This window comes from Plodia interpunctella, chromosome 5 (genome assembly GCF_027563975.2).
Source record: "Plodia interpunctella isolate USDA-ARS_2022_Savannah chromosome 5, ilPloInte3.2, whole genome shotgun sequence".
In the NCBI taxonomy this organism is placed as follows: Eukaryota; Metazoa; Arthropoda; class Insecta; order Lepidoptera; family Pyralidae; genus Plodia; species Plodia interpunctella.
The window spans coordinates 6,909,515-6,936,302 of NC_071298.1; the positions used below are offsets into that span (position 1 = coordinate 6,909,515).

Here is a 26,788-nt window from a genome sequence, read left to right on the forward strand (position 1 = left end):
AGAAATATTTGCCGTTATGATCAATCCAATCCCTAGTATTTCCTTCCATCTAATGGTGAATTCGCAATTACATTGCAGATATGAGATTCCCTATCTAATGATCAAATAGAGTAACCATTAATGTTATACTAGTATGCTCGGAGTATTTCTATTTTCCGTGTCTTGTGCATACTTAGTGAGATATACATATCTAAACAAATGTATCTAAACATTACCATCAATTTTTGAATGTTACGGTTTGAAAAACAAAATAAAAATAAATTAAGTAAAAAAGTGAATGAAGAAGAATTGTGTTTGTTACAATCATATTTTGGGCTTTTCTAACTAAATACAGCAAAGTACATTGTTTACTGTAAAGCCATTTTGAACATGAATCCCAAAGATAAGTACGATGTTCAAACTTGGACAAAAAATATCATCCAAATTTGCCACGAATAAACCACTTAGCGTTGTATTTAGTATTTATTTACTCTAAACGGGCAACATTACGGGCAATACGTTCAATAATTTCGTCAGTTATGTTAACAATGGCAGAATATGCTGAATCACGATATCAGTTGTCAGCATATTGATGCAAAAAGTAGAGGCGTCAAGTGACTACGGCGCTCGTGCGTGCGCTAACGGTGGCCATACACAAATTGAATAGGATTTTTTACTGAGCCGTGAGATAGTTCTCGTCGTGCTCCAGCCCTAATTCGCCTGTAATTGAATCACGACAGATGGTGAGCCTGTAAACTAAAACCCTACCAATTGGCTATTTTCAAACTGGTCAAATGTATAATATTTTTTAAAAGTAAAATTTTATATTTTATATGCAACTGTATATTGAGTTCCTTGGATTTTGGAGTCAATTAGCATTCATAATATACTCTAATCAAAAATTGTAAATAACTAAATTAATAACATTGATGGATTACATTGACATTTAATTATCGAGTTTGATTATTTATATAATATATCTACCCATAAATTATATTTTTACCCAGTCAAATAGTCAAATGCTGTTTTATGACAAAAGCGCGGTGTTGAAGTTTCCTATCCGCCAGCTGGCAGACTTCAAAGCGCAAGTAAATAAGCTTTTAAATTAAATAAAGTAATTAAATCTGCTGTTTAATTTACGATTGAACATCGTGTAAATCAATGGCCTATAATTACAGGTCTGGTTTGCTAAAATTGCTATGTTGCGCAGGAGTTTTGCGATCGTTATTTAAGCAGGTATTAATATCGAGATTGCGGTAGTTTTGTGTGATAGAATAACGGCCTTGCTGGTGGCCTTGCCACCGGCATCAATATCTAACGGGTCAATGACCGACTGTTCGATTTATTACTAATTGAAAATTAAAATGGTCGTGGTCGTTATGACTAGCAACATCGAAGTGATTTAAATGTTTGGGGAGTCGTGATTTATTTGTGGTTTTACTTTACACTAAATTCTTTTATATATGCAGCAATATTTTCTAAATAATCTGTTTAATATATACCTAGTTAACAAAAACAACACTTCTCATTAACTCCATTATAGTTAGTAACGAATAAAAGCGTACACGAATTAATTAATGAGGAGTTGTTAGAGTAGGATTCGTGACCCGTATTCAGAATATTCCCATGGTGTATCCGAGGCAATGAGACATATATATGGTAAGGCATGTAGTTTAATGTTATTCCTGGCACGAGTTGAGATAACGGAATGTATCGTATCTAACAAGATTGCCCACGGAACCCGGGTCGATTCCAGCAGGACCGTTATCGCCTCTCGCGGACACTTCCGAGCTTTGCTATATTCGGAATTGGATCAATTTGGCCCCGTCTGGAAAATCTCTGGGCATTTATGTCACCTTGACAATAGATATTTATTCTTATTGATATGTATTCTTATTGAAATTTTATACCTTATAATTTAATTTCGGTTTAAAATATGTCCAATATACATACAACCAAATATAGTTCATTATTTCGTTAGTTAGGATATGCTAAAATGCTTGATCTGATAATGTTGTATGTTTCTGATAAATCCAAAATACTAGTCTCTATAAAGTAAGCGTGGGAAAAGTCGATCAGTTTTTATTTTCCACCGAAGCGTTGCAAATATGCCGATGAGTGCAACAAAGTCAACGACTCCATCACAAAGCACAAAGTGTAGAAATAATGTTTCATAATTTAAACCTCTAGTACGATACAAACTTTGAATTAAGAAAATAAAGTTTTTTAAAATTCGAAGTCTGCATCGTGCTGCACATATAAATCAAGGAAACCCAAAGTTTTCGATGGTTACAAGGTTGACATTAGAAAAGAACCTAATCTACTTAAAAAGTGATGTTTTTACTTACAGATATATTATATTTTTTGCATTTTTGCCAATCCAACATTTTTTACGAAATGAAAATCTTTTGACTACACAAATTTATTAAAAAACAAAGCAGTTGAAATGTGACATTAATGTAATATAAAATTGTAGTAATATATTTGTCATTTGAATAAAATCTATGATACCGCTTGTAAAAAGGACAACGCCCTTTTTTGGCAATTAGGAAAACCTTTATTTTCAATAGGAGGAGAGTGCGAGTAACATAGGTGTAATGTAGTAACAGTGCTGCTTCACTTCTGTGCTTTGTTATTTTATTATCCGAGGTGCTGACCTCCGACAAACATTATGCAACATCATTGGCAAATCTCATTATTGGGCACAGCTATATAATAGTTTTTCTTTGTGATTTATCTGCGTGACTCTTAGTTTTATTGTACTATACTTTAGTACCGTTATGAAAAGTTATGAAGTCGGATGGATTAGAATTTTTCATAATAAAAAGATTTTTCCCAAATTATCTATTATATGTTCTACATAGTCGTATTCTAGTATATTTTAATTAATTTATCTAAACTAGTTGCCTTCGTCTTCGAAAACGGGGCCTGTTAAATTTTTGCAGTTTATTTTATTATTATTATATTATTTTTATTATTCATATTTATTTATCGCTCACTCATAAATGTTTAAGTTCTGCAATAAATCGAGAACGTAAAGCTTGCGCGTCTTACTGGCCATAAATACCATAAATGATACAGTGTCTCACTTTGTTGCTTTCACCGACATTGCGCGGGACGTCATTACTGTAATAAGTTAGGCGCTAGCAAATTATGATGTCAGTCTGAATCGAGGTAGCTTTGCGAATAACTATTGCCAGGTATCCTAGAGCTTACTAACTGCCTAGTTATTACATTTGAGGTTTTAAATATACGCATACGCGTAAGTCATAATTGAATCGTCGTTAAAGTGAAAAAAAAACAACAAAAGAAAAATAATATAACAGAGAATATTCTAAAATGTATGATCTCATGTTTAAATGAAATTGTTGCCTCCGGGTAGTGTGTGCGTGCCTTTAACTATCCGTTAGCGAAACTTCTGTATCTAATAATAAAATATAGTAAATAGTATAATATAAATATAATGATATGCTAGACTTGGAGACCCTAATCGCCTGGAGTGTATTTTAAAAATAGTGGTCCAAATCAATTATTACCTACTGAGTTATATAATTACTAATTTATTTATTAGGAAAATATAACGTTTAATTACATATAAGTGAATAGGAAATGTCACAACAAGCGCCACATGGCAACAATAGATAAATAAAGCGAATGAAGATAACGATATTCATATAGAAAATTAAACCAAGTAAAAAGTAAGTAAAGTACCTATTCAAAATATCGCATTATTTAAATGTATTGATTTTATAATTTTTACTAATCTAAGTTGTTCATCGGACATTTCCATGTAATGTATTTAACTAGTGACATGCAGATGTTACGAAGTAGCATTGGTACTGAGTTATATGAATAAGTAGAATATAAAAGCTTTTGATACGATCATGCAGATTATATTCTATACGTATCTTACGTACCAAAATAAAAATTAATAATACTTTGTACATGTAATATACCTAATATTTGGATGCCGTATATAGAGCCTTTGCCCAGGCGTGGGACACCAAAGGCTAATAAAATAATAAAAAAATATTAAAAATAAATCATTAAATAACGTGCTATAGAAAAAAAGACAAATAAATATATGGTAATATAAGATATAAAAAATATATATTTATTGATAAACGTTTCTTATAATATCGTAATATGTGGCGTATATTATCTTTTTACGATATTCAATTTTGGTATAGAACCTAAATTTTTTAGTAAGTACTACTGTCGCTGAGCAATATCAAGTATTAGGATACCGTCAGCGTGGGCCACAGGCGAGTGTGACACTATTGTCCAATGCGGTCAATGGCCCAAATCGCCAGTTTGCGTCATCTCCAACCAAAGAGTATTGTTTCACTTTGATACCTTATAGAAGGGTCTAATATTAGGTACTTGCCTATTCGTTAGAGATCAGTAGTAAAATTGCGTTCCCGTGGTGCAACTAGTCAGACATAGTAGTTGGACTACGGGTCTGAAGCGTAATGTTGGACATTTAGTTAAATTGCTTTATATTTTGGAGTTTTAACTAGGTGAAAAACATCTAAGTATGTAGAAATAGCGGAGTAATAACCTTATCATACGAAATGATGTACACCGTGGTGAAAATTCAACATATCTATTTCGCTTAGACATGTTTTATGAAACGAAAAAATCTAATGTTATAGCCAGCCCTAAACGTAAATAACTTAAGTCGTTAGGTGGGATTGTTCGTGGGTTTTAAGTGGAACTACTGGCTGAGAACATGTCTACTCGTTTCGGTATCGAGCCCGAGACATTGGCGCTATGCTAACGAATCGATTAGGAACGGTTCACCGACCGAAAACGTTAAACGATTCCTTCATAATACTGTGGAAACTGTCTTACCATCGACTCCTAGCATCGACTACTAATTTACGCAAATATTTGACATTCGTTTACGTCATTTACATTAATTTCAGATGTAAAGTATACTGATGTTACCTTATACAACTTGAATAGAATACAGAGTTTTTTTAAGCTCAATTACTGGCATAGGTATATGGACATAGGAATAGTAAATAAGTATTTAATCTGTCTTGGTTATAGGACACAAATAATAGAAAGCCCTTTATAATTACGAGAAGGTTGATAAATGGAAAGTTGTTGAGAAAGGGCTAATCAGAAAAAAAAAATCACTGTTTTGTCCTATCCGAATGCCTATAAAATAATGATGAAGACTTCTGAGTTCACACACTCTCGATTTTCTTTTTGCTCAAAATTATACTTTATGTCATAGAAAATTACCATCTAATGACATTAGATGAGTGCATCGAGAATGATGACAAGCTTTTTCAACAGTGTGCATTCTGCGCATTTGTTCTGGATGTGTATACTACGGGACATCATTCGGACAAGAATTGCGTGTGAAATTTTGAAATTGCTCGAAGTGGCTATCTCGCCGTCCATCTACTGTAATTGTAGTTGCACTTAGAATCAAGTCGCGTTGCTGGAATCCTGTATCGATTATGATACTCGTACGATCAGCATCTCAACCTAATCAGTGGTTAGATGTATAATAGTTTTAGGATTTTAAGGGAAAAGTTACATATTATGTTTTTTTACCTTTCTGCAACAGCCAACAGATTTAAAATAATTGATGGCCATAACAGTTTTGTTTTCGTTTTGTTTTAGAGCCTCCAAGTAACGCCAACCCGCCCGGCGAGCTGCCTGTCACAATCGACCATCAGCAGGATACGAACGCATCTAGCAATCTCACTAGGAATGATGCGAACTGCGATAAGACAGGAACTTGTTACGATGGTACGGCTGCTTCTATTTTTTTTACTTTTCAGTTTTCTGTTCAATGCGCAATTAGTATGATTTCACGCATGTAATTTGATCGATAAATCATTTTGATTAAACCTACAACTTACTTACGACGTTATATTCATATATTTCTAATAGCCTATAATTCTGGCTTATAGAGAAGTACGGGAAATATTTATGTAAATATCCTACCTACATGTTGCTTATCACTATCGCATATATTTATTTCCCTTGTTTCAGTCGTAGTTAAACTAATTTGATGTGCATATTCCTTAACAATTTTAATAACACACACGTGAGATTGAAGTCACGCTCAAGTGAAACTCGTGGGACTAGGTTTAACATGTTGCTTTTTTTAGTGTCCGTCCATTGCAAGGATACGAGGATCGCCATACAAGTCCGCACTAACAAGCCTTTCAACGGCCGCATCTACGCATTAGGCCGGTCGGAAACCTGTAACATCGACGTCGTCAACAGCGACCTCTTCCGCCTTGACCTCACAATGGCAGGCCAGGATTGTAATACTCAAAGTGTTGTAAGTATTTTCATGATAATGATCTATAAGTACTTCATATAAATGGGAAGAATGTCCGGCGGCGTAACAGACGCTTTCACAGTTAAACCGTGGTATCGATGAAATTTGATATGCATGCCTGTAGTTAAAGAACCAAGGCAAACAGAGGCTTGATATTTTTTTAATTTCTGCTAGTGACCGGAATAGTGAAAGTTTGTATGACAAACGCACCTGATAAATTGTGATGCAGTTAGAGCTGCGGCCAAATTTTTAAATGAGTTTACTATTCTTTCAGAATAATTTCCGTATTGTAATGTATATTTTAATTATCAACAAGCATTTCATTATTTCAGCTTTCCATACATGGACTGACTGTTTATTGCAAACTACTAAATTAATATATATTTCATTTCAGACTGGTGTCTATTCAAATACTGTAGTTCTGCAACACCACAGCGTTGTAATGACGAAGGCCGATAAGATCTACAAAGTCAAGTGCACATACGATATGAGCTCGAAGAACATCACCTTCGGAATGGTGCCAATCCGGTCAGTATGCCGCGAGAACAATAAATTTACTCATTCTCAATACAAGAATATTCCGAGAACCAAATCTATAAGTATTCAGATGTGAACCAAAAGGAAACGTGATTCGATTTAAATTAATAAAATGAGGCTATTACCAACCTCATGGCTGTGTGAAGAAATTTGAAAACCAGTCGATGACTGCTGTATTATAAACGCATAACAATTAGATTGAATACGCGATCACTGGCAGGTGAACTGCGGACGTGATAGTAAGCGTAAAGATTAGGCCTGGCTTATAGCGAGGAGTGAGAATAAAAGTTGTAGGCAAATGATTTTAATTGTATAGCTGGGAAATTACTTCCGACAATACATCAGAGTACATATTAAGTTATAGTGATATAAAATTTATTGTTTAATAATAAATTAAATAATAAGCATCTATTTCAATATATTTTATCTTGAAAAAAGAGTGCGCTTACTCGCTATAAATCTAACAGCTGCCCAATAAGCATTTTATATTTTTAACGAATGAGCGATAACTATCATGATTACTGTCGATAAAGCTCATGTGACTACTTGATGGGCTCCCATAATGACGGCACTTACTATGTATAACAGCTTACACTGTATTACAACAACGTGTGAAATGTATCATTATCTCCAGCCTAAGGACGTTTTATTACTTCATTATATGCCCTTAAATATAATGAAGATAGGTAATTGAATTATAGTGGCATTTTGCATATAGTTATTTTTATGTAGGCTTGTATGTTATCAACTGATCTTGTTGATCAGATAAGTGAGAAATATGGTCATATAAAGATCAGATAGTGGTTTGCTTTCAGTTGTTATCTGATGTGTGCATGTTAATTAAGTTGTTGAATGTCCTGCCTGCAGAGATCCGGAGATGATTTCCATCACCGCATCCCCCGAGGCTCCCCCGCCGAGGATTCGCATCCTGGACGCTCGTCAACGCGAAGTGGAGACTGTGCGCATTGGAGATCGTCTTACCTTCCGAATTGAAATTCCAGATGATAGTAAGTTTGTGTATATTTTTATAAACTACTCTTTTCTACTTTTTTAGGGCTCCGTACCTCAAAAGGACAAAACGGATCTGAACGCTTAATTGGTTTATAACCCTTATATATTTACTTAATTAATGACTTGTGTGTCTATATGTCTGAAATTCACAGCTAGTGGGCTCGAAAAGTACCGAAACTATTGAGCTGTAATTTTGTACGCATATAATGTACATCTGTAACCCAAATATCGAAAATGTTATTGTATGGGGTTTTGTATATGTAAATACACATACGATGATATGAATCACTACTTCAAAGATTTTCAACGGATAATCAAACAAGATACTCGTAAAAATACAATTTTAAATAAAAAATACCATTTTGTTCCAGCTCCATATGGTATATTCGCGCGCAGCTGTGTCGCAATGGCTAAGGACTCCAAGAGCACATTCCAGATCATTGATGATGAAGGGTACGTTTTTATATTATAGAACAGGCCTGCAATTGAAATAATGTTATCTATCTAATCATAATAGAGAATTTGTCGAGTGATTAAAATTATAAATATATTTTTTATAGTTGTCCCGTGGACCCGTCTATATTCCCGGCTTTCTCTCCCGACGGCAACGCGTTGCAGTCTGTGTACGAAGCGTTCAGATTCACAGAGTCCTATGGTGTCATCTTCCAGTGCAACGTTAAGTACTGTCTCGGACATTGTGAACCGGTGAGTACATTTTATTGCGCTTAAAAAATTTACCTCCTAACAGCTAATTAACAATGACACTGTGACGTTATATCGGCAACATTATGTTCATTCAAGTTACTCTTTAGCTCAATGTTAAAAATATTTACAATACAATCGACTACAATATCCTATGGTTTTTACAAATACTACGAGTACGTAGGTATTATTTTTATTGACAAGCGACATAACAGCCATTCATGATTTTGATTCATAAGTCATAACAATAGGTTTTTTGTTTTGAACGTGGAAGGAAATATAAATATAGTAGAACCGCCTAAATGAGTCCTCGCCCGCGGAGTACAAGGGGCGCGGGGGTACGACGACGAAGGGGAACGAAAGAGGTGCGGGCGGCGGTCGAGCGTAGCGTGTAATACAAGAGGCGAAATGTTACTGGACATTTCTTGAGATATGTGAAGTCATAGTGGTTAGCGGCAAACAGGTGAAGATTTTTATTAAAAAATTAATAATGGCTATACAAAATTTGAATGAAACAACTGTAAACTATACAACGTGTTCCTTTTGTTATCCCATATCTCCATGGTATCAACGAGACCACGTACATGAATTAAATAGCATAAGCATTTTTCGATTATTGTTATTTTCAAATTTTTATTTTTCATACAAAACAATTCGATAAAAATGTGATTTTATGATATATAGGTATGATATGTAGGTAAAAAAAAGGTAATAAAGTTATGTATGTAATATTTATTTATGCAAAATTTATCAAAATTATAAATCAATCACTTATGTCCATAATATCAGTATCACTGGAACTTGATTCTTCACTTTCGAAACAGCCATCATCAGAATCATCAGAATCGTCTTGCACATTAATAATAAAATCAACAACTTCATCTAGTGCTCCATCATGTTTGCAATATTCGTCTTCGATTTTAATCACGTGTTTAACACAATTCTCCCATTTCTCTTTGGGATATTCAGCAAATAATCTCTCTAATATTTCTTTTTTCTGGTCCAAATTAGAGTCGATACTTTTTTGTGCTAATTGTCCTTTGATATCACCCCAGACCAACTCAATGGGGTTCAGGTCTGGGTGATATGGAGGCAAACGCAATACTTCGTGTCCGTTTCTTTTCAATACCTCGTCAATTTTGTAAATATCTTCTGTGAAATGGCTTTTAATTAATTTATATAAGTCATCTTTTCTAAGTTTTTCATCAAAAGGCACGTTATGTCGTCGTAGCCATTCTTGCATAGTTGGCTTGGTAGAAGCCATAGTTGGCTTTTTCTCTTCTCGAACCGAATGATAAGCTGCGTTGTCCATTACTATGACAGAATTTTGCGGTATATTAGGCATGAGCTTTTCATTTATCCATTTACTGAAATTTGCGAAATTCATAGAATCGTGATAATCACCTGTTTTACATTTGGATTTGAATATCACAAGGGCTCCGTCTACAAATCCAATTTGACCTCCACAATGTACGATGATCAAACGGTCCCCTTTACCAATATGAGATAGAACGCCAAGTTCATCCTTTGATTGCCAACATTTTGAAACGTTATGAGACGCGTTTACATAAGTTTCGTCAAGGTATAAAATATGTCTTCTTTCTCTACGATATTTTTTAATAGTATTTAGGTATTTCCACCTCCACGATGTGATATTTGGCTGTTCGATAAGGAGTTTCCTTTTAGATCCGCATTTCTTAAATTTAAAACCTAGATCATGTAATAATAGCCTTAAATATTCCCTGCCGCAGTGTAATATATTCTCTTCTCTAAGTACAGCGTTCAAAGTTTTCAGAGTAGGTATTTTTTTGAAAATTGTGTAAAACTGAGTGACTTTTCTTCTTACCACTCCTTTTGTGAAATCGTCTATTTCCACTCTTTTTCTACGAACCTGTTTTGGTTTTCTTGGTGATTTAAATCTCTCGTTGTCATTTAATGCTTTCCCTTGTTGTACAATTCTAGATACAGTCTTTTCTGATAATCCAGTAACTTCTGCTACAGTTTTATTTAAAGGTATATCTTGTTTATATTCATCAGAATTTGGGTCGAGTTTCTTTTTTCTAAAATATTCATATACGTTAAACGCCATTTGTTTGCACTGACTATTAATTCTATGTCCGAAAACATTTCGACTCATCTTGAGAATGTAATCTCATGTATAACTTTCACAAGGCGTCCGCAACTGTCAACACGTGTGATCGCTAACCGCGTAGCGAGCGAACTGAGTTTTTACAAGAATGCGCCCGCCGCCCGCACCTCTCTCGGTCCCCTTTGTCGTCGTACCCCCGCGCCCCTTGTACTCCGCGGGCGAGGACTCATTTAGGCGGTTCTACTATAGGTGTAGATGTTTCTACTTATGTAGGTGTACCACTAATTGCGTATGTGTGTTTTGTACGAGCGGTAACTTCGTTTAGGTTTAAGTGGCCAATTACCCTTCGAAAGCGATGAGCTACTTGGAAACTTAAACACTTGTTTTTATTTCAATAAACCACTATCATTATGTTTAAAGACAATGTTATAAAATTCAAGTAAATTGTTGTCATTCATCTTATCATTTGACTTTTAGGCTGTATGCGATTGGGGCCGAGAATCGCTTGAGTCCTGGGGCAGAAGGAAGCGTTCGCTGCCCCAGAACGAGACCGGAGAGGCTCACTCGCAGGAGGAGGACATGAACATCTCCCAGGAGATCCTGGTGCTGGACTTCGGAGACGAGCGCCAGAGTACAGACTTCTTGCGGTCCGACAAACCTGGAGGCGTAGCTTCCGAAGCTAACTTCGGTGGTAAGTTACAATATAAAGTTTATATGCCAACTGCAAATTATATAGGCGAAAGTTATCGAAAATTTATTTTTATTTGATGCACTTTATTGCACCACAATGATATCTTAATTTGATCTTATGGTTTCCTGAACGCCATATGTCGTTAAGTCCACTATTTGTTCTTGGCGGAGAAAATAAATATTTATTATTGTTTTAAGTCTCAGGTGCGACTTTATGTTAGTTAGGCACCCAATTGTCGGTAGTGTAAAAAGTTAATTCACTCATCTTTATTGAAATACTTATACTACTATGGACCTGGACCTACCTGGATGATGGACCCACTCAAAGTCGTCAAACACGTTTATTATTATTTGATAATTGAGTCACTTAACAACTTCGTATATTTTGGTATCTGTGATCTGTCGTTGACAAGCGTAGGTATAACTTGTTTGTTGTTGATAGCGAGCGTCTTAGGTCTATATTTGTAAAATAAAGGGACGAAGGCTTGTCTATCAGAGAATGTACCTATACCTAACAGTCATGCTACTATATGAATTTTGCGTGGATTGACTCCTCATTGTCTGAGTTAAATTCTTCGCTCCCTCATTTACAAATAGTAATAATGGCTGTATAAATAAATCCATATTTTATTTTTTTTTTAGAAAAAACGGTGACCATAGTGGAGCCTTGCCCAAGCAAGTCATCAGTCCTGCTGTTGGGAGTGGCCTGTGCTCTGCTCGTTTTGCTGTACATCGCAACCATCTTCTGCTACTATATGCGCAAGTGGCTCACCCCGCCGAAACACATGCCCTGAGCTCAGCCGGGCTATACTCCAACGTTTGTCTATGAGGAACTTGTGATACAAATGACTGATAACAAAAACATGCGCTGCCAAGCCGTCCATTAATTATAAGTTTTGCGAATCGTGACGACATCTCGTGGTGTAACGATTTGGTAATCTGATAGTATTGTAACCACCGCGTGTTTTGCATTTACTTAGTGGTAATTTATCGCATTTAGAAGCATTTATTAATATTAAGTAAACTATTATTAGTCGAATCAACGAAATTCTTGATGAGTTAGATTTAAAAAATTATCAGGCTAGTTTTTCTATTCCCCTTAATGCTTCAGTTAAAGGGTACCTTCTTTGTTAAGTTAATGCATTTATTAGAATAAGACCAGTTTTGTACAATTTTTGAGTAATCATAATAGTACATTACAAGTAACACAAAAAGTTATTTGGAATAGTCCCTAAAACTCTCGAAATATAAAACAGCTTATTATTGTTTTAGATTACATGTTTGAGGGGATTATTCTGAACGTATTGATTGATAAGTACATATTATTATTAGGTTTATAGGTCTTAATTTTGATATCATAACATAACTTTGTTTGGCATAGTTAGGTACATACTCAAGAATATTTTCTGTAAAAGAAGATAGCTATCTTCTATATTTTTTCTTACATAATACAAGTATGCAAGAAGCAAATTGATTTTTGTAAATATATTCTAATATTATTTTTTCATTGATGCTATATCTGTTTAGAATTTCTTATGAACTTTCAGTTGGGTTTTGCAGAAACTAAAACAAAACTTTGTTTTAATTGTACCAAGTACATGATGACAATCACAGTTTCTCTTAACCCAACTTGAGATTTCGTTTTAATTATTTATTTAGATTAATTAATTTACCTATTTATTACTTTTTCAAAATAATTAACAAATGATAATAAACTTGTACAAATTTATCTGTCTTTTATTTTTTAACAAATAAGTCAACAAGGGTAATAAAGGAAATATTGGCCGTTCAAATCTAGAATAAATTAAATCATGCTATGATCAACAGCTAAAATTCTAAAACAGCTATAACATTCCACACTAATTTACATGTGGTAACTTATAGACAGAAATTGTATAATCAGTCATAGTACAACCACAATATCTCTTCAGTGTAAATAGATCTTGAAACTTGATACTATGGTGGCCTGATTTCTTGCACAAGTTTGGCAAGTTAAAGGTAATAAGAAGACAGGACCTGCCAAGTTGAGCCATTAACATCAGCCCATCCTTCATTATCACCAATTTTAGCCGTTAGTGACTATTCTATTATTCTACTATTGAGCTTGAGTAAGTAATTTGCAATAAACATCATTTAAAATTTGTTCTTGAACTGGTACCTCTAAATCTTCACACTTGCAATCAAACACATTACCAAATGTTTTCAGGAACAATGGAATTGCCTTCTCTGTATTAAATTCAGCACCAGTTTCCTTGGCTATTGATGTAACACCCATGTCATCAATCCCGCAGGGGTCTATATGATCGAACCAAGACAGATCATTATCACAATTTATAGATACACCATGGGTAGTGACATAACGTGATGCATGGATACCTATGGATGCAATTTTACTGTCATCCACCCAAACTCCTGTGTGTAATGAGCGATTTGCTTTAATACCTGAAAAAAAATATGACAAATTAAATTTGAGGATCAACTTCAAACATTTTAAAATATTGATTAAAATCTACACTTTTTCCCCACTTATTCATCTAATAAATATTTAAGATGACATGATTGAATCATTGTCAAGAAATAGTAACATTGTGGGCTATATTATTTTCACATTTTTTATAGCAAAATTTGATACTGTTTTCACTATCACGAAAATGCTTATTTCAATGTAAGGATGGGTGTAAGCTTCTAAAGTAAAACATACATATAACATTAAAAAAAATTCTTACCCAGTTGTTCACAAATTTTGATTACAGTCTCTTCAAGATTATTGACATACCATTTGACACTAGTTTTGAAATGTTTTAAATTTATAACAGGATATGCGACAAGTTGTCCAGGTCCATGGAAAGTGATCAAACCCCCTCTGTTAGTTTTTTTAAACTCTGCGCCGAGGGACCGTAACCTTAAAATTTCATCTTTTGGTGTTTCATCTCGTATTCCTGAAAAGAGTAATAGATTTTATGTAGATGCTTAATACCTAAGTACCTAAATGAGAAGTAGGAATTTGAGTTATATTTGAAAAGAATCTTACCAACAGTATATACAGGTTTGTGTTCCACAAGCAATAGTGTATCGTAGTTCTCTTCAAGCCCTTTCGTCATAGAATCTAGGTGCTTGCGAGCGATTGAGAGTTGTATTTTTAATGCAGTATCATAGCTCATGAGCCCAAGTTTCCAAACTTTTACTATATTTTGCATATTTATTTATAATAAATATATAATTATTAAATTTTTTAACAAATAATTTTTAGTTTTGAACGTTTATCAGATTTTTTTGGAAACAAAAGACAGTGTCAAATTGACTATATTGACATTGATTGCTTGCTTTACTTTGACTTTTGTTTGTTTGATAGTTGTAGACAGCAGTGTTACTATTTTAAAATTAAAAATACTCCCTAATTACCTACTAAGCCTAAATGTAAAATTCTAGATGCCATACATATATCCGTATTTACCTATTTATTACTAAATAATTTATTTTAAGTAATAAATAGGTAAAGACAATAAAATTATTTTTGATTTCGGTATGTGCAAGGCAAGCAAGGTTGCTGTTTTCAAAATAATTGTAGTTTACCAATTTAAAACATAGATGTCGTTAACTATATAAAAAAGTGACCATTAGTTTTGCTACTTGTAACTAGATGGAACTACGAAATGATTTTCGTATTACCTACTTCAAACTTTGCTACTGTTGTGGGTTAACTGGATGTGGAATACCTATACGTAACATATAGTTAAGTATCTTTCAGTCAAGTTGGTTCAGTTTTCTGTGTTCCTTGCTCGTAGGGCGGTGTTTCGTGTGTTACGTAAACCTGATGTCAATATAAACATTGTATTATTAAGCTCTTGGATATAACTTTGCGTTGTTTTAATGTGTCAGAGAGGATTCTTATTCAAGAATAATTAAAACAAGAAATCCAGATTGCGCTTAAATTAATGACATTTTGTATAAAATGTTGAGGGATATAATGATCAGAGTTAAGTTCGGATGAGATTATAAGTCTTATGATAGCGGCATTGTATGTTGTGTTGGGATAGTGTTAGTGAGAACAGAGATGTGGAGCTCATTAAGACGATGACAACAGGGGTAAGCGGTATAATTTTAGAATACTACTTTAGTTTCTTTTCTTTCAGAGCTTCTTTAACATTACCTATCTACATAGTTATACTTACCTAATACCAGCAGGTTTCAGTTGACTAACTTGAGAATTTGATTCGAATGTCAAGCGGGGAGATATGGTAGCAGTAGTTTAGTGTGCCAGATACCTAAGTAAATTATTCTATAGACCAGGGTAGGCATTTACCTACTTAAAAAGTTCTAGACTGAGGTGATCTTTCACTTCACTTTTTTTAATAAATTAGTTAGGTACCTATGCAAACTGATTGATGTATCTGACAGTGACTCAGCCTGACCTACTTTTAAGATCTTTAATACTCTTTTATCTAGAATTCTTTGAGTCCGAAAGAGTTTCTCATTGGATAAGTTAAATTAAGGTCTACATACATATTATATAGACGTAATATTTATTCATTAAAATGTTAACATGTAACTTACAGTAATACCTATATAGTAAGTATACAAATTATAGTTAACGAAAAACCACGATGTGGTCGTATGTAGGTGACCTATCATGTAGACCCATCGAAATTGTACCTACCTGAGTGTTGAAGTTTGTACTTGTATGTGAAAATAGGTCTGTTTGTAGTTACGTATGTTAGCCTTACGCCTCTACTTAGGTAGAGTTTCTCAAGAGCTTTAAATTCTTTATCTGCTCAGATTGTATAATACTTCCAGTAACCCGGGTATCTATCTAAGTCTCACCTAAGTTCACACTATTTTCTAGTTCACCAAGCCAAGCCAGAACAGACAGTTTGCGCATACGCACCCTCCATTGCATGCCCACTCCCCGATAGGACAGCAGCTATTAATATAGACATGGCAGGAAGCGCATGGTTCCTGCTACACGGAACAATTGTTTACCTTACGGGTTTACCCTACGAGTGGTGAAATACTAGATGAGGTCTTTGACCCTCATGCGTGTTGCGGTAACATGTGTGCATGTGGTAAAAAAATCTATCTCTAGTTCAGTAAACAATTAGCAAATAATACTTGTTAACCTACATAGGTAAGTACGTCAAAATATTATAACGAATATACTTAGTCGTTAGAATTTAATCTAAACATACTGATACTATTCGATGTTCAGTTTTAATTGTAGATATTGTTAGCAGGTAAGGTTGTGTTGCACTCTTTGGATTGGTATAATTCTCTTAATGACTCTAGTAATTTTATACGTTTACAAAATTTATTCAAATTTAAGTAAGCAAGGTCAAAAGCAAAAGTCTTACCTAAGTTTATTTTTGTAATCTATCAAGTTCTTTCACGATATAATTTCATTTCATCATTCATTCATGTATGGATAAAGAATGATGAGATAAAAGGCGTGAGCCTTTAACTTAATTTGTTTAGGTCTTAATGTTTAACCCTGGTGCATGCTTACAAATGTCATTATTTGGCGGTACCAGTACTGGTCTGAAACTCTGAAACCCGGTTGTCATAGCAACGACGCAGTGGGCCCTGCAGCTCCGTGACAAGAATGTCAAGCTGCGGATCGATGGTGGCGCTCACACCTTTTTTCTAAGCGAACAATAAATCATTTCGCTAACACAAAAAAATCATATAGATTTTTTTTTCAATTTTAAATAGGTGAGCTACAAATGTAGCTTAAAAGTTGGAACCTACATGGGAATTAATAAATTTAATTCCCATGTAGGTTCCAACTTTTAACCTTTTCTAAAAATCACTAAAGCTCAAATGCCCTTACGAAGCTGATTGTATAGTAGAAGCCAAACCTAGACATTTGGGCATATCTAATTATCTATAGGTATATCTATATGTATACTAGGATACCTTATGGACTGTAACCACAAAACCGCAAGGGGATTAGGTGACGAAGAGCACAACAATTTGTTGACGTTGCGCCCCCTAACTTAATGTCAAAGCTGCAGGATCAAAGGTCAGACACTGAAAACTAAAAGGTATTTATTTATTAGACTGCTCAGAAACTCAAACATCATAATGTATGGGCTTATGATGCATTGTCGTTATGGGATGCGATGGGGTCAATGAAAGGCGATGGCGATTTTAAGTTTAAGTTTTTATTTTAACTGGTGTCGCTCATTGAAATGGGGAGGAAATACCATGGAACATCCAATATACAACCAATATCTTTATCGAAATATTACAAAGCTTATAAAACCATAACATATACATAGTACAAGTCATGATTTTATTGAAGGATTTCTTTGTATAAATCTTTTATAACTTTTAAAATATACGTTTAGCTTCGAACATTTATGAGTTCTAAAGCGATAAAGCGAAACCCTCCGGCCACTGCCACATTGGCAACTGAATGCTAGTTCATGACTAGTAATGCCTAGTTCAAGGGTCATATTCCATATTCACTTTCCTTTATAGCTTTTTAGTCAACAAACTAATGTTTAAAAGAAAAAATATGGCTAATCAAGAGCCTTATTCACAGCGGTGAGCTTGTTAAACTAATTTCGTCTTGAACAATAAAGAATACATATTTCCGCATTCCGAGACGCTCGTTCCGAGACTCCAGCTCTGGGATGTAACTAATTAAGTCATAAAAAAGAGGCATTCCCTCAACAGAAGTGTTATTTTGTGACAGCAACCAGCCTTGGCGCGGGTGAGTTATAGTCTCTATCCCCGCTTTTAATTATTCATGAGGCCCAAGTTTCAGCAACTTGGACCGCCATCTGGTGGGCTTCTATTAAATAATTTTCACCTACTTCTTTATTTTTCATGTTACGTACGCGTATTTTAATTTAAATGTAATTGTTTTTTGAGAAACTAGACCGTCAAAAATGTCTCAATTAGCAGATATTTTTGAACTAAAAATCTCGTTTTAACAATTCACTATTTTAAGTCGTGATTGATTCTGAGATCCTATGATAAAAAATTACCCATGAATATGCCTGCAAATGTGTTTCTTGCAGATGTGGTCGCGGTCACGGACGGGCGCGCGGTGAGATGAGCGGTGCGGCCGCCAGCCGCAACTACTCTTACGATGAGACTATTCAGGTAAGAAGGCCTCATTCATTAGTGCTGTTACTGCGTAATTTTGAACTACACATGAACAACAATCTTGGGGATAAAATTAACATAACATAGTGTGATTAACGTTAAACACTTCTTGTACATTTTTCGTGTTTTTATACACATCACAAAATGTATGAATGGGATGAATTACTTGAAATACTCATTAAATTAACTCATCCTATTATAAATGTTCGTAAGGTTGACTGAAGAGCCCTTACTTCACCAAACTGAAACTCTATGGCTAGTGGCTTTTACGATTACGATTAAATAAGGGCTTTTACGATTAAAGTAGGCGCTTTTAAAATGTACTTCCAATATTTTTCACACTAGCACGTTATCCTTATCACCCATATGTAAAATTACGTTAAATTGCAAATGAAACTGCAACGTTTACATTTGCATAGGCAAGTTTCATTTTACTTTTACGTTTCAACACTTTCGCTGGTCGGAGGCAGTTTTCAGTGGCGTACAGTTTCAAATGTATAAAGTACTTTCACCTCGATCGAAATATTAATATTCACTCGACTGTAAACTTTAACTTAAACGGTTGAAGGCATGTTTTACTTTGAAAAGGCAGTAGGGCTCTGAAACTGCAGGCTCTCTGTTATGACCCGTAAATGCGATTTTGTACGTGGGGTTTAACCAATTCGAATCTTGTTTTCGTGGAGGTAAGGTCCTTATTGATGTGAATGATTGTTTCTGGGATATAGAAGAAGTTTTTCAGGACGCGCCATAACGACGCATTAGTTGACATGGGCGCACTTACCTTTATTAATGCGGTACAAGGCTCGGCGCTTATCCCGCCCCGATGAGTTTGCTCTCAATGCTTTATGTTTGGGTCAACAACGACTACCATTTAACCACCTATTAGTGTCCTAACAGGATCTCGACACATATTGGAAAAGTAGTTTGACCTTTCCAAGTCATATAGTTACACGTATTGGGAATTAGTATTATCAATAATATGCATGACGTATATTATTGATGATTCAGGCTTTATATTGTAAACTATTTTACTGTATATTGTAAAATATTTTTTTCACATGATATAGATAAGTATTTTCATAATAAGTGGATAAACACAACCGGTAACTTCGCCATAGCAAAGTCCTCATTTAAATTTATAATTTTTCAGAGCTCTTATTTCAACACAACAAAAGCAACTTGGCCATTAACTGCACATTATACGTATAAATGTCACAAAAATTCTATTTAATAATATTTCTAAACAGTATCAGTTAATAAACAGAAAAGAAAATTCAGAAAAACGTAAAGATATCACCGTTATTGGAGTACAAATGCCATTTAGCGTCCTAAAGCGCTGAGTTTAATTCGAGACGCCTGTTATCTTCCGCAATGGAGCGCTGGAGCCTTTATTTCTCAGATACAATATTCCCGGGGGCCCGCGACCATTTATCAGCCTGCGACCCACATTGGGTCGACATCTGGCGTTTTCCACTTGGAGCCCTAAAGTTGGCCCATCTATCTGTAAGAAAGAGCTAAACGGCCATGACACGATAGTGTAGGTTGTGATCTCGTGTGGACCAAATTTGTGAACTAGAGAAATTCTGGGTAATAACCTACTTAAGTCTATCTGTTCTGAGGCCATATATTAACGTAGGCACGTATTTTTTCCATTTTCCACGAATTTATTTTGTGGAGAAATTAGTACTATTTATAGGAGTCAAACTACGAGTTCAAGTATAGATTTGAGGACCAAAATGAGCTTGAGGGTCCATGAGGACATGATCCGACATCTGCCGACTCGCTAGTATTGGACTGCGATTACTGAACGAGATTATTGAGACTAGTTTCACCGCCACAACTTGATTTTATCGTAAACTGAATACGCCTTTTCATTCATGAGGGACACTAAAATCGTGAATTGTTGCTGGGGTGAAACTACTCTTAAATCTGTAAGGCCATGTCTGCAAAATTCAAAAAAGTAACACATAACATTGTATTTACTCATGGACGATATACCCGAGTCGACAGAAATTTTAATCGAATTCACTTCATATTATTGACTTTTTTATTTATAGTTTTATATTTTTGTGTGGGTTTAACCTAGTGAGCCAAACCTACATTTGGCCAATAATTGGCCGTCGCAAAAGTGGAATCAATATTGTCGTCTGGAGTACCCTTTCGATTCGATTAGTTTATCAGGCTCGGGGCAATATATTGTGATTTCGCTATCTGTATGACCGGAGATTGGCCCAGTGAATTTGATTAACGAACAGTTTCCGCAGCGGCAAGGGTTGGCCTAATGCGAGTAATGCGTGGACCACAGCGCATTATGGAGGCGCCGTCCAGAAAATCGAATTTTCCGCTTTATGCGCCCGTATTCGCATACCTTTGTACCTTTGTCGGGTTTTTCAGAGCGTGTCGCATACACAAACTTTGTGGAAATTGCGTCCCTTGAGGGAAGCTCGAATCTTGACTAGATATACATTTCAGGAAGATACCACCGTTGCTTTTGAAGAATTTAATAGTGTACACGATTGACAGGAAACTAGAGGTTTCTATGGCTTATCTTAAATGTTGACCTTCGACTGCTTGAATAGCATTCAGGTCTGCTTTCCTGAGATTTCGGGTAGTCTTGTGTCGGCGATTTCGGAAAATGATTCAAAACTATTTCTTACATGTTTCACGGTCGTTTTCTGCACTTAGGCAAATTGTAGTTTTTACTTTTTATTTACAAACATAGTCTTCTATTACTTAGGTAGTACTTTCTATTTTATGAATGCACTGAAATTGTAACCTAAATAAAGACCGAAGAAGCAATGCCATGAATTAATTAAATTCACTCAATATCGTAAACGTTTTTGACCCAATTTCTTCCGGGTACTTATCCGCTATCAGAAAAGTAAACAGTCACCAATTTGGGAGTTGAATTAACGCGTTTGCATAGATTCCAGGAGGGCCGTAATCCGAATTCAAATTTTCCGAAAGATAAAGCGTTTGGATGCGCGGATACGGCGGCGCTGGTTGACGGGCCCCGGGAGCCCCGATAGCTTGATCTCTGTTTATTTTCAGGGATTAAAGACACTGTTTATGTAGGTACCTATATAGTGAAATTGACTTTTCTTACTAATTAATTTAGATAACTTTACCACACACATCTAAGTAGGCGCTTATATATATATCGAAATATAGCATTTTAAATTCAAATCACATTATACATTTTTTAAACCTAACAACACTTCAAAATTTATATATTACGGAGTTTTCTACAGAATAGTTCAATACTGTCATTTCAATTACCTATCTGCCATCTAGTGTCGAGTAGTGGCAATAAAAATATCCCTACCAATCAATGAGTACTTATTCAAATAGATGGCGCGCTTAATAAATTGTGTTAATTGCATTTAAAAAAATAAAAATATTCCTTGTATTGTGTAATCATCAGAGATATAATAAAAACATGGTAATCATCTACTTATAATAAACAATTGTAACTTATGCTATGATACTTTATAGCTACTTTACAGGTACATGTATTTTATACGTAAATTTTAGACCATTAATTTTCGACCAATAAACCACCATGGAATTATTCAAAAATCACAATGTTTCTTTGACAGATTGTACAAAAGATGGTTCGATCGCCATTATTCGCTGTTCAATGACCATTTGTCGCAATTAACAGCGTAGGTTAATCTGGCCGCGTCTCGCCGCCCTAAATCACCGCCATCGGAGCTCGTGACAACCAGCTCCGACTGGGGTGGTTTATCAGATACGGAGCCGCGACCTTTGAATTTTCGGTTGCAAGTAACATGCAATTTTATAAATGAAAAAAAATAATAAATACGCAGTTCTTTTGTACCATCTGGTCTAGGTATTTAATTAAAGTTCTTGTGAGTGCTTGATTAGTTATTTCGCGGTTGTTATAGAACAAGTAGATAGTACTATACTCCAGTCAACCGCGATTTTTGAGAACTTTTTTAGAGACCTTCAGTTGTTCTCAAAATATGGCTGTTGTCACCAATTTATATTATAGATTTATACTAATTATATTATAGATTTTAAATTTCACTTAGTTCATTCGACAAGGCAGAATCTGTCGAGTGCAGGCACAGATTATATAATACTTCCAGTAGTGGTAGGTTTCCTACAAAATGTTGTTCTATGAAAATATAAGTAGAAAACTTTACATATTGATTGTACATTGAAACAAACGATCATTCATTGTCAAGGGAAAGAAAAGTAATAGGGGCTTCGTTCTAAGAAGGTACATCAGTGACGTCATCTCCCTCAAGCGTCGAATTCTTTCATCAAATCCCAACACCGCTAACTGCGATTATTCACACGATTCGCATGCGGTTCTCAAACTTGTGAACCTCAGTCCATGATACTGAACAACTTTTTGTATGGGAGGAAGTTGCGAAATTGATAATCTTCTATTTGGAGAATCTCATCTTGATATTTGCGAAGGAAATTGCGAATAAAGAAAAAAAAACAGCTGTTCCATACAAAATATCTTAGGGAAAATGTATGGAACAACTGACTGATATTTTTTCGCGATTTTCGGAGTTGCTTCCATATGAAAAGTTATTCATGGAATGAGCATGAAAACGAAAGTCCAAAGTGATCATGTCAACCTGTATAAATAAATACGAAACTATGTTTTGATCGCTTTGATTAAGGAAAATTGCCTTGCCTTTTCTGCATTTTCATATAATTTTATTATAAGTATTGATATTAAATGTATATAAGCTATTTTTAAAACGAATTCAATGTTTTTTATGTGACACTTATATAAGTTTAAAATCGCGGGTTCTCAGCGTTTAACTTATTTAGTTGGATAACCCGGAACGCAACACGGGTTAAATATAATACTTCAATACTAAAAACAATTTAAAATAATATTGGAACTGGATAAAGTTCCGTAAAAGTTTTGAAAGTAACGATTGGAAAGGAAATAAACGATCCCCTTCTTACAATAGTAATCCTAAAAGTAGATGGCAATGTGGCGATATTATTGTACAGGGTGCTCCAAAAGAGAATAAATGTATTTATCATTTTCAAATATAAAACGTTAACTCCTTAAGATTTCTTAATGTACAAGCATAAATTATATAATACTTCCAGTAACATTGGATTGGTATATAAAGAATCAATAATAAACTCATTCTTTATTAAATTTTCTCGTAGCAATGTTTTAATCATAAACTTGGATAATAAATCGAGAATTAAAGTTAAACAATAGTATTTTCATCACCCAACATGGGCGGGTGAAAGAAATATCATTTTTTCTTAATTCGCATAAAACCTGAAGTTAGCAACAATTCGCAAAAACGTAGAACATTACGTGCAACAAATTAAAGCAGTGTTGCAATGCTATAAACAGATTTTTACGAGCACCCTATACATACAGATGCACTGTGCACCGGTGCATCGAGAGGGCGCGCGGCCGAGCCCACTGCAAGTACGGCCTTAATCAAACCCAAGCAATTTATGATCGCCACACGACGCCTGCTGGTCCATTCTGTAACGTATTGTCTAATAAAATCTTGCAAGATTAAAATAAAAGTTGAGATCCGTTTTTCATTTATTTATTTACGATTTTTTCTTAACATATGTACTAACATACGTACTTTACATAAAGTGGGATAAAATATCACAACAAGGATGACTGGATTCTCCCCATTGTGCGATAAATTTAGTGTATGTTTTTTTCTGAACGCTTGTGATTTTTTTAATTTAATCTGAAATGAAGCATATTATACATTTGTTCGTTTTTGTCTCAATACTTAGGTAAGTTGGAAGATGTCGTTTAAGAATAACCCGCTGCTTGCTTGCATTGTATCTTAAGTCGGGGGGCGTCACCCCTATAGAAAGCGCTTACATTAGAACTTACACTTGTGGGACCGAGTAATATTCTTCCTTGGCATTCGAGCCTTTCGATTCAATGTTATCAGATATTACTACTTTTATTCACATTGTATAGATATTATGTTATTGCGCGGTGACGTATGAAGCAAAAATTTCCAAGCATTGCCTGTGTTTAGATGAATTTTTTAAATACTTATTTTCATTAAACTATCGAGAAAAATGTCGGGTCTCTTTAACACTTAGGGATTTATTTGGAACGGGTTTAAGTAATAATTGGATAAGCATTGATTAAGTAATAAAAATATTATACATTGTTAGTGCAGTTATAAAAATGTAAATATACTCAAATGATTGCAGTCAAAGAAATACGATACGTTCTTTGAATAATATCTAATGAAGTCGTTTCGTATAAAATTGGCTGATATCAATAAAATGCAGTTTTATTTCGCTCTAGTCTAGTGAACACAGACGACGTCCCTAGTCACCTGAAACGAACCGTCCGGATGTCATGTCCCGGTTATCTCATAAAAGTCGACCCGAGTTATATTGACTTGCCTTTGAAAATATTAAAGGAATATGGGTTTAGCTAGATATAAAATATATTACGAGTACAAGTTGATTGCAATAAGATATTATTGATTAGATATTATTTAATAGATTGTATTTGTTACACAAATCAGGTAAGCACATGAAATGTTTGATAATGTACAATGGAGTTCCGAAAAATTGTTTATTGAAAAGTTGACGTCGCCATGTACAACTGGTATTATGATTTGATAAAATGCGAACTTCATTCGATATACTAACCGATGTAGGCCACAAAGCGATCATCTCAAACCACTTAAAAATTAGGTAAGGTAAATAGTAGCCCAAAAATACCATGAGTTCCGGTATGAAGCCCATTATAGCACTAACGCCACAAAAATTTAATAATGAATAGCAGTAAAAAGTTGATTAAAAAGTTAAATACATAAAAGAGTCAGCACAATTCAGCTGATTGTTCAAATATCAAAGATATACATAATCTTACCTATAACAAAGAAATTAAAAAAAAACAGATTAATTACAACGGCTTATTTCAGTTTTGTTTTTTGTGCACAAAGCCTAATTGAAGTAGTTCATCCATTTTTACGCGTCGTCGCTTGTATAAATTAGTAGAAGTGCAACCAGCCTCCGCAGCTCCCTCGCTCACCCCAGATGACTTGCACTTTGAATGCACATTTTAATGGGTTTGGTCTCATCTCAAAAGCCGTTCCGTTTGTATTATAAACAGAAGGATGTTATTAGAAAACACGGACGATTCAAAATATTAGGTACCTACTGGTTTAGGTGCCCCGGTAATAATATATAATGCATGTAGATTTCTCGGTGGCAGACATTTGGGGTCAATCTCAATGATTTTCATATTGTCGAATTTTAATGCGTTTTAAGAGTTGCAAACAAATATTGTTTGATTATCTATCCAAATCGCTGCGGCACATAACTAACTCCCATGTGAAGTGTCTAAAGTATAATGGGCTAAGTATTAGGTTAGCATTTATCTGTAATCATCCATACCTTTATAGAGTTTGCTTTATGTTCACAGAGCGAAATAGAATGGCTAAACGTGTGCGCTGTTATTATTTGACGCAAAATATCCATAAGACAGGAATTTATCTTTTTGCGTTTATGTATTTCATTAATTTGCCTTTTATATAATGAAGCTTCTATTATTATACATAATGATATGTAAACTAGTTAAATAGCTACTGTGTGAATTTTACTAATATGATAGTAGACCTTATTCTTAGTAATATAGTATATCAATACAAATTGAACTTCATTTACTTTTCGTTACAATATTTGTTTAATTACCAAGTCGTTATTATATTCTTCATGTCCGTGCATAAAGTTACTAATATCAGATTAATATTGGCTATAAACATTAGCAAAAAATCAATTACATAGCAAGTGATTTGGTTTAATATTCTCTACCTTTATGATTTGTTTGTTACACAATTGCGTACGGTAGTGGTCTGTAGTCTTGAATATTACAGGCCCCACCTGGTGGCAGCGGCCCTTTGTACATACATTGTACGTAATTTACTTAGATCCTCTGTCTAGGAAAATTGGTAAAGCGGTTTGTCTGACAAATGCAGAAGATTATGTAAGATTATGTGACTACTAGTATTCTATCGAATGCTAGTTTGTACGTTAGGTAGTGTGTCTGTCTGCAAGTTTAAGTACAACATACTTTCGTTTCGGATGTTGCCTATTGATTTCCTATAAACTCCTTATCTGAGCATCTGTGGATCAAGCGAGCTTCGAGGGTTCAGTAACTTTTAGAATAAGATCAAAAAGCCATTTTCCCTCGCTTAAAGTTGTCAGACCGAGTTATGGCAGAGTACGTGACCAGGGGTTCTGTAAAATAGTTTTATGTCATTCTTAACTCGCCTTCGCTATTGTTTGGGTTTTGCTACGAATGGAAATATAATTGTGTTATGGTGGAATCGAATCCGCGATCAGATGAA

At 34.7% G+C, this 26,788-nt stretch overlaps 3 protein-coding genes across 3 annotated transcripts in view; 2 read left to right on the forward strand and 1 right to left on the reverse strand.

Annotated features, from left to right (window-relative positions):
• The window catches only part of tyn (trynity), a 60,266-nt gene extending 47,219 nt beyond the window's left edge, over positions 1 to 13,047 (forward strand). The window contains exons 10-17 of the mRNA XM_053745553.1: positions 5,620 to 5,748; positions 6,114 to 6,289; positions 6,684 to 6,817; positions 7,694 to 7,833; positions 8,209 to 8,290; positions 8,398 to 8,542; positions 11,106 to 11,319; positions 11,961 to 13,047. Coding sequence (XP_053601528.1) covers positions 5,620 to 5,748; positions 6,114 to 6,289; positions 6,684 to 6,817; positions 7,694 to 7,833; positions 8,209 to 8,290; positions 8,398 to 8,542; positions 11,106 to 11,319; positions 11,961 to 12,112 — 1,172 coding nt within the window. The 3' untranslated portion in view covers positions 12,113 to 13,047. The remainder of the gene's footprint in view (positions 1 to 5,619; positions 5,749 to 6,113; positions 6,290 to 6,683; positions 6,818 to 7,693; positions 7,834 to 8,208; positions 8,291 to 8,397; positions 8,543 to 11,105; positions 11,320 to 11,960) is intronic.
• Lipt2 (Lipoyl(octanoyl) transferase 2) lies at positions 13,035 to 14,617 on the reverse strand. The gene is made up of 3 exons (XM_053745556.2): positions 14,350 to 14,617; positions 14,045 to 14,257; positions 13,035 to 13,760 (listed from the first exon to the last, which is right to left on the reverse strand). Exons 1-3 carry the CDS (start codon positions 14,513 to 14,515, stop codon positions 13,414 to 13,416), a joined length of 726 nt encoding a protein of 241 aa, XP_053601531.1. The 5' UTR covers positions 14,516 to 14,617; the 3' UTR covers positions 13,035 to 13,413.
• Positions 14,618 to 15,121: 504 nt separating this feature from the next.
• sick (sickie) overlaps positions 15,122 to 26,788 on the forward strand; it is a 165,517-nt gene continuing 153,850 nt past the window's right edge. The window contains exons 1-2 of the mRNA XM_053745550.1: positions 15,122 to 15,404; positions 18,341 to 18,425. Of these exons, the coding sequence (XP_053601525.1) occupies positions 18,375 to 18,425 (51 nt within the window). The 5' untranslated portion in view covers positions 15,122 to 15,404; positions 18,341 to 18,374. The remainder of the gene's footprint in view (positions 15,405 to 18,340; positions 18,426 to 26,788) is intronic.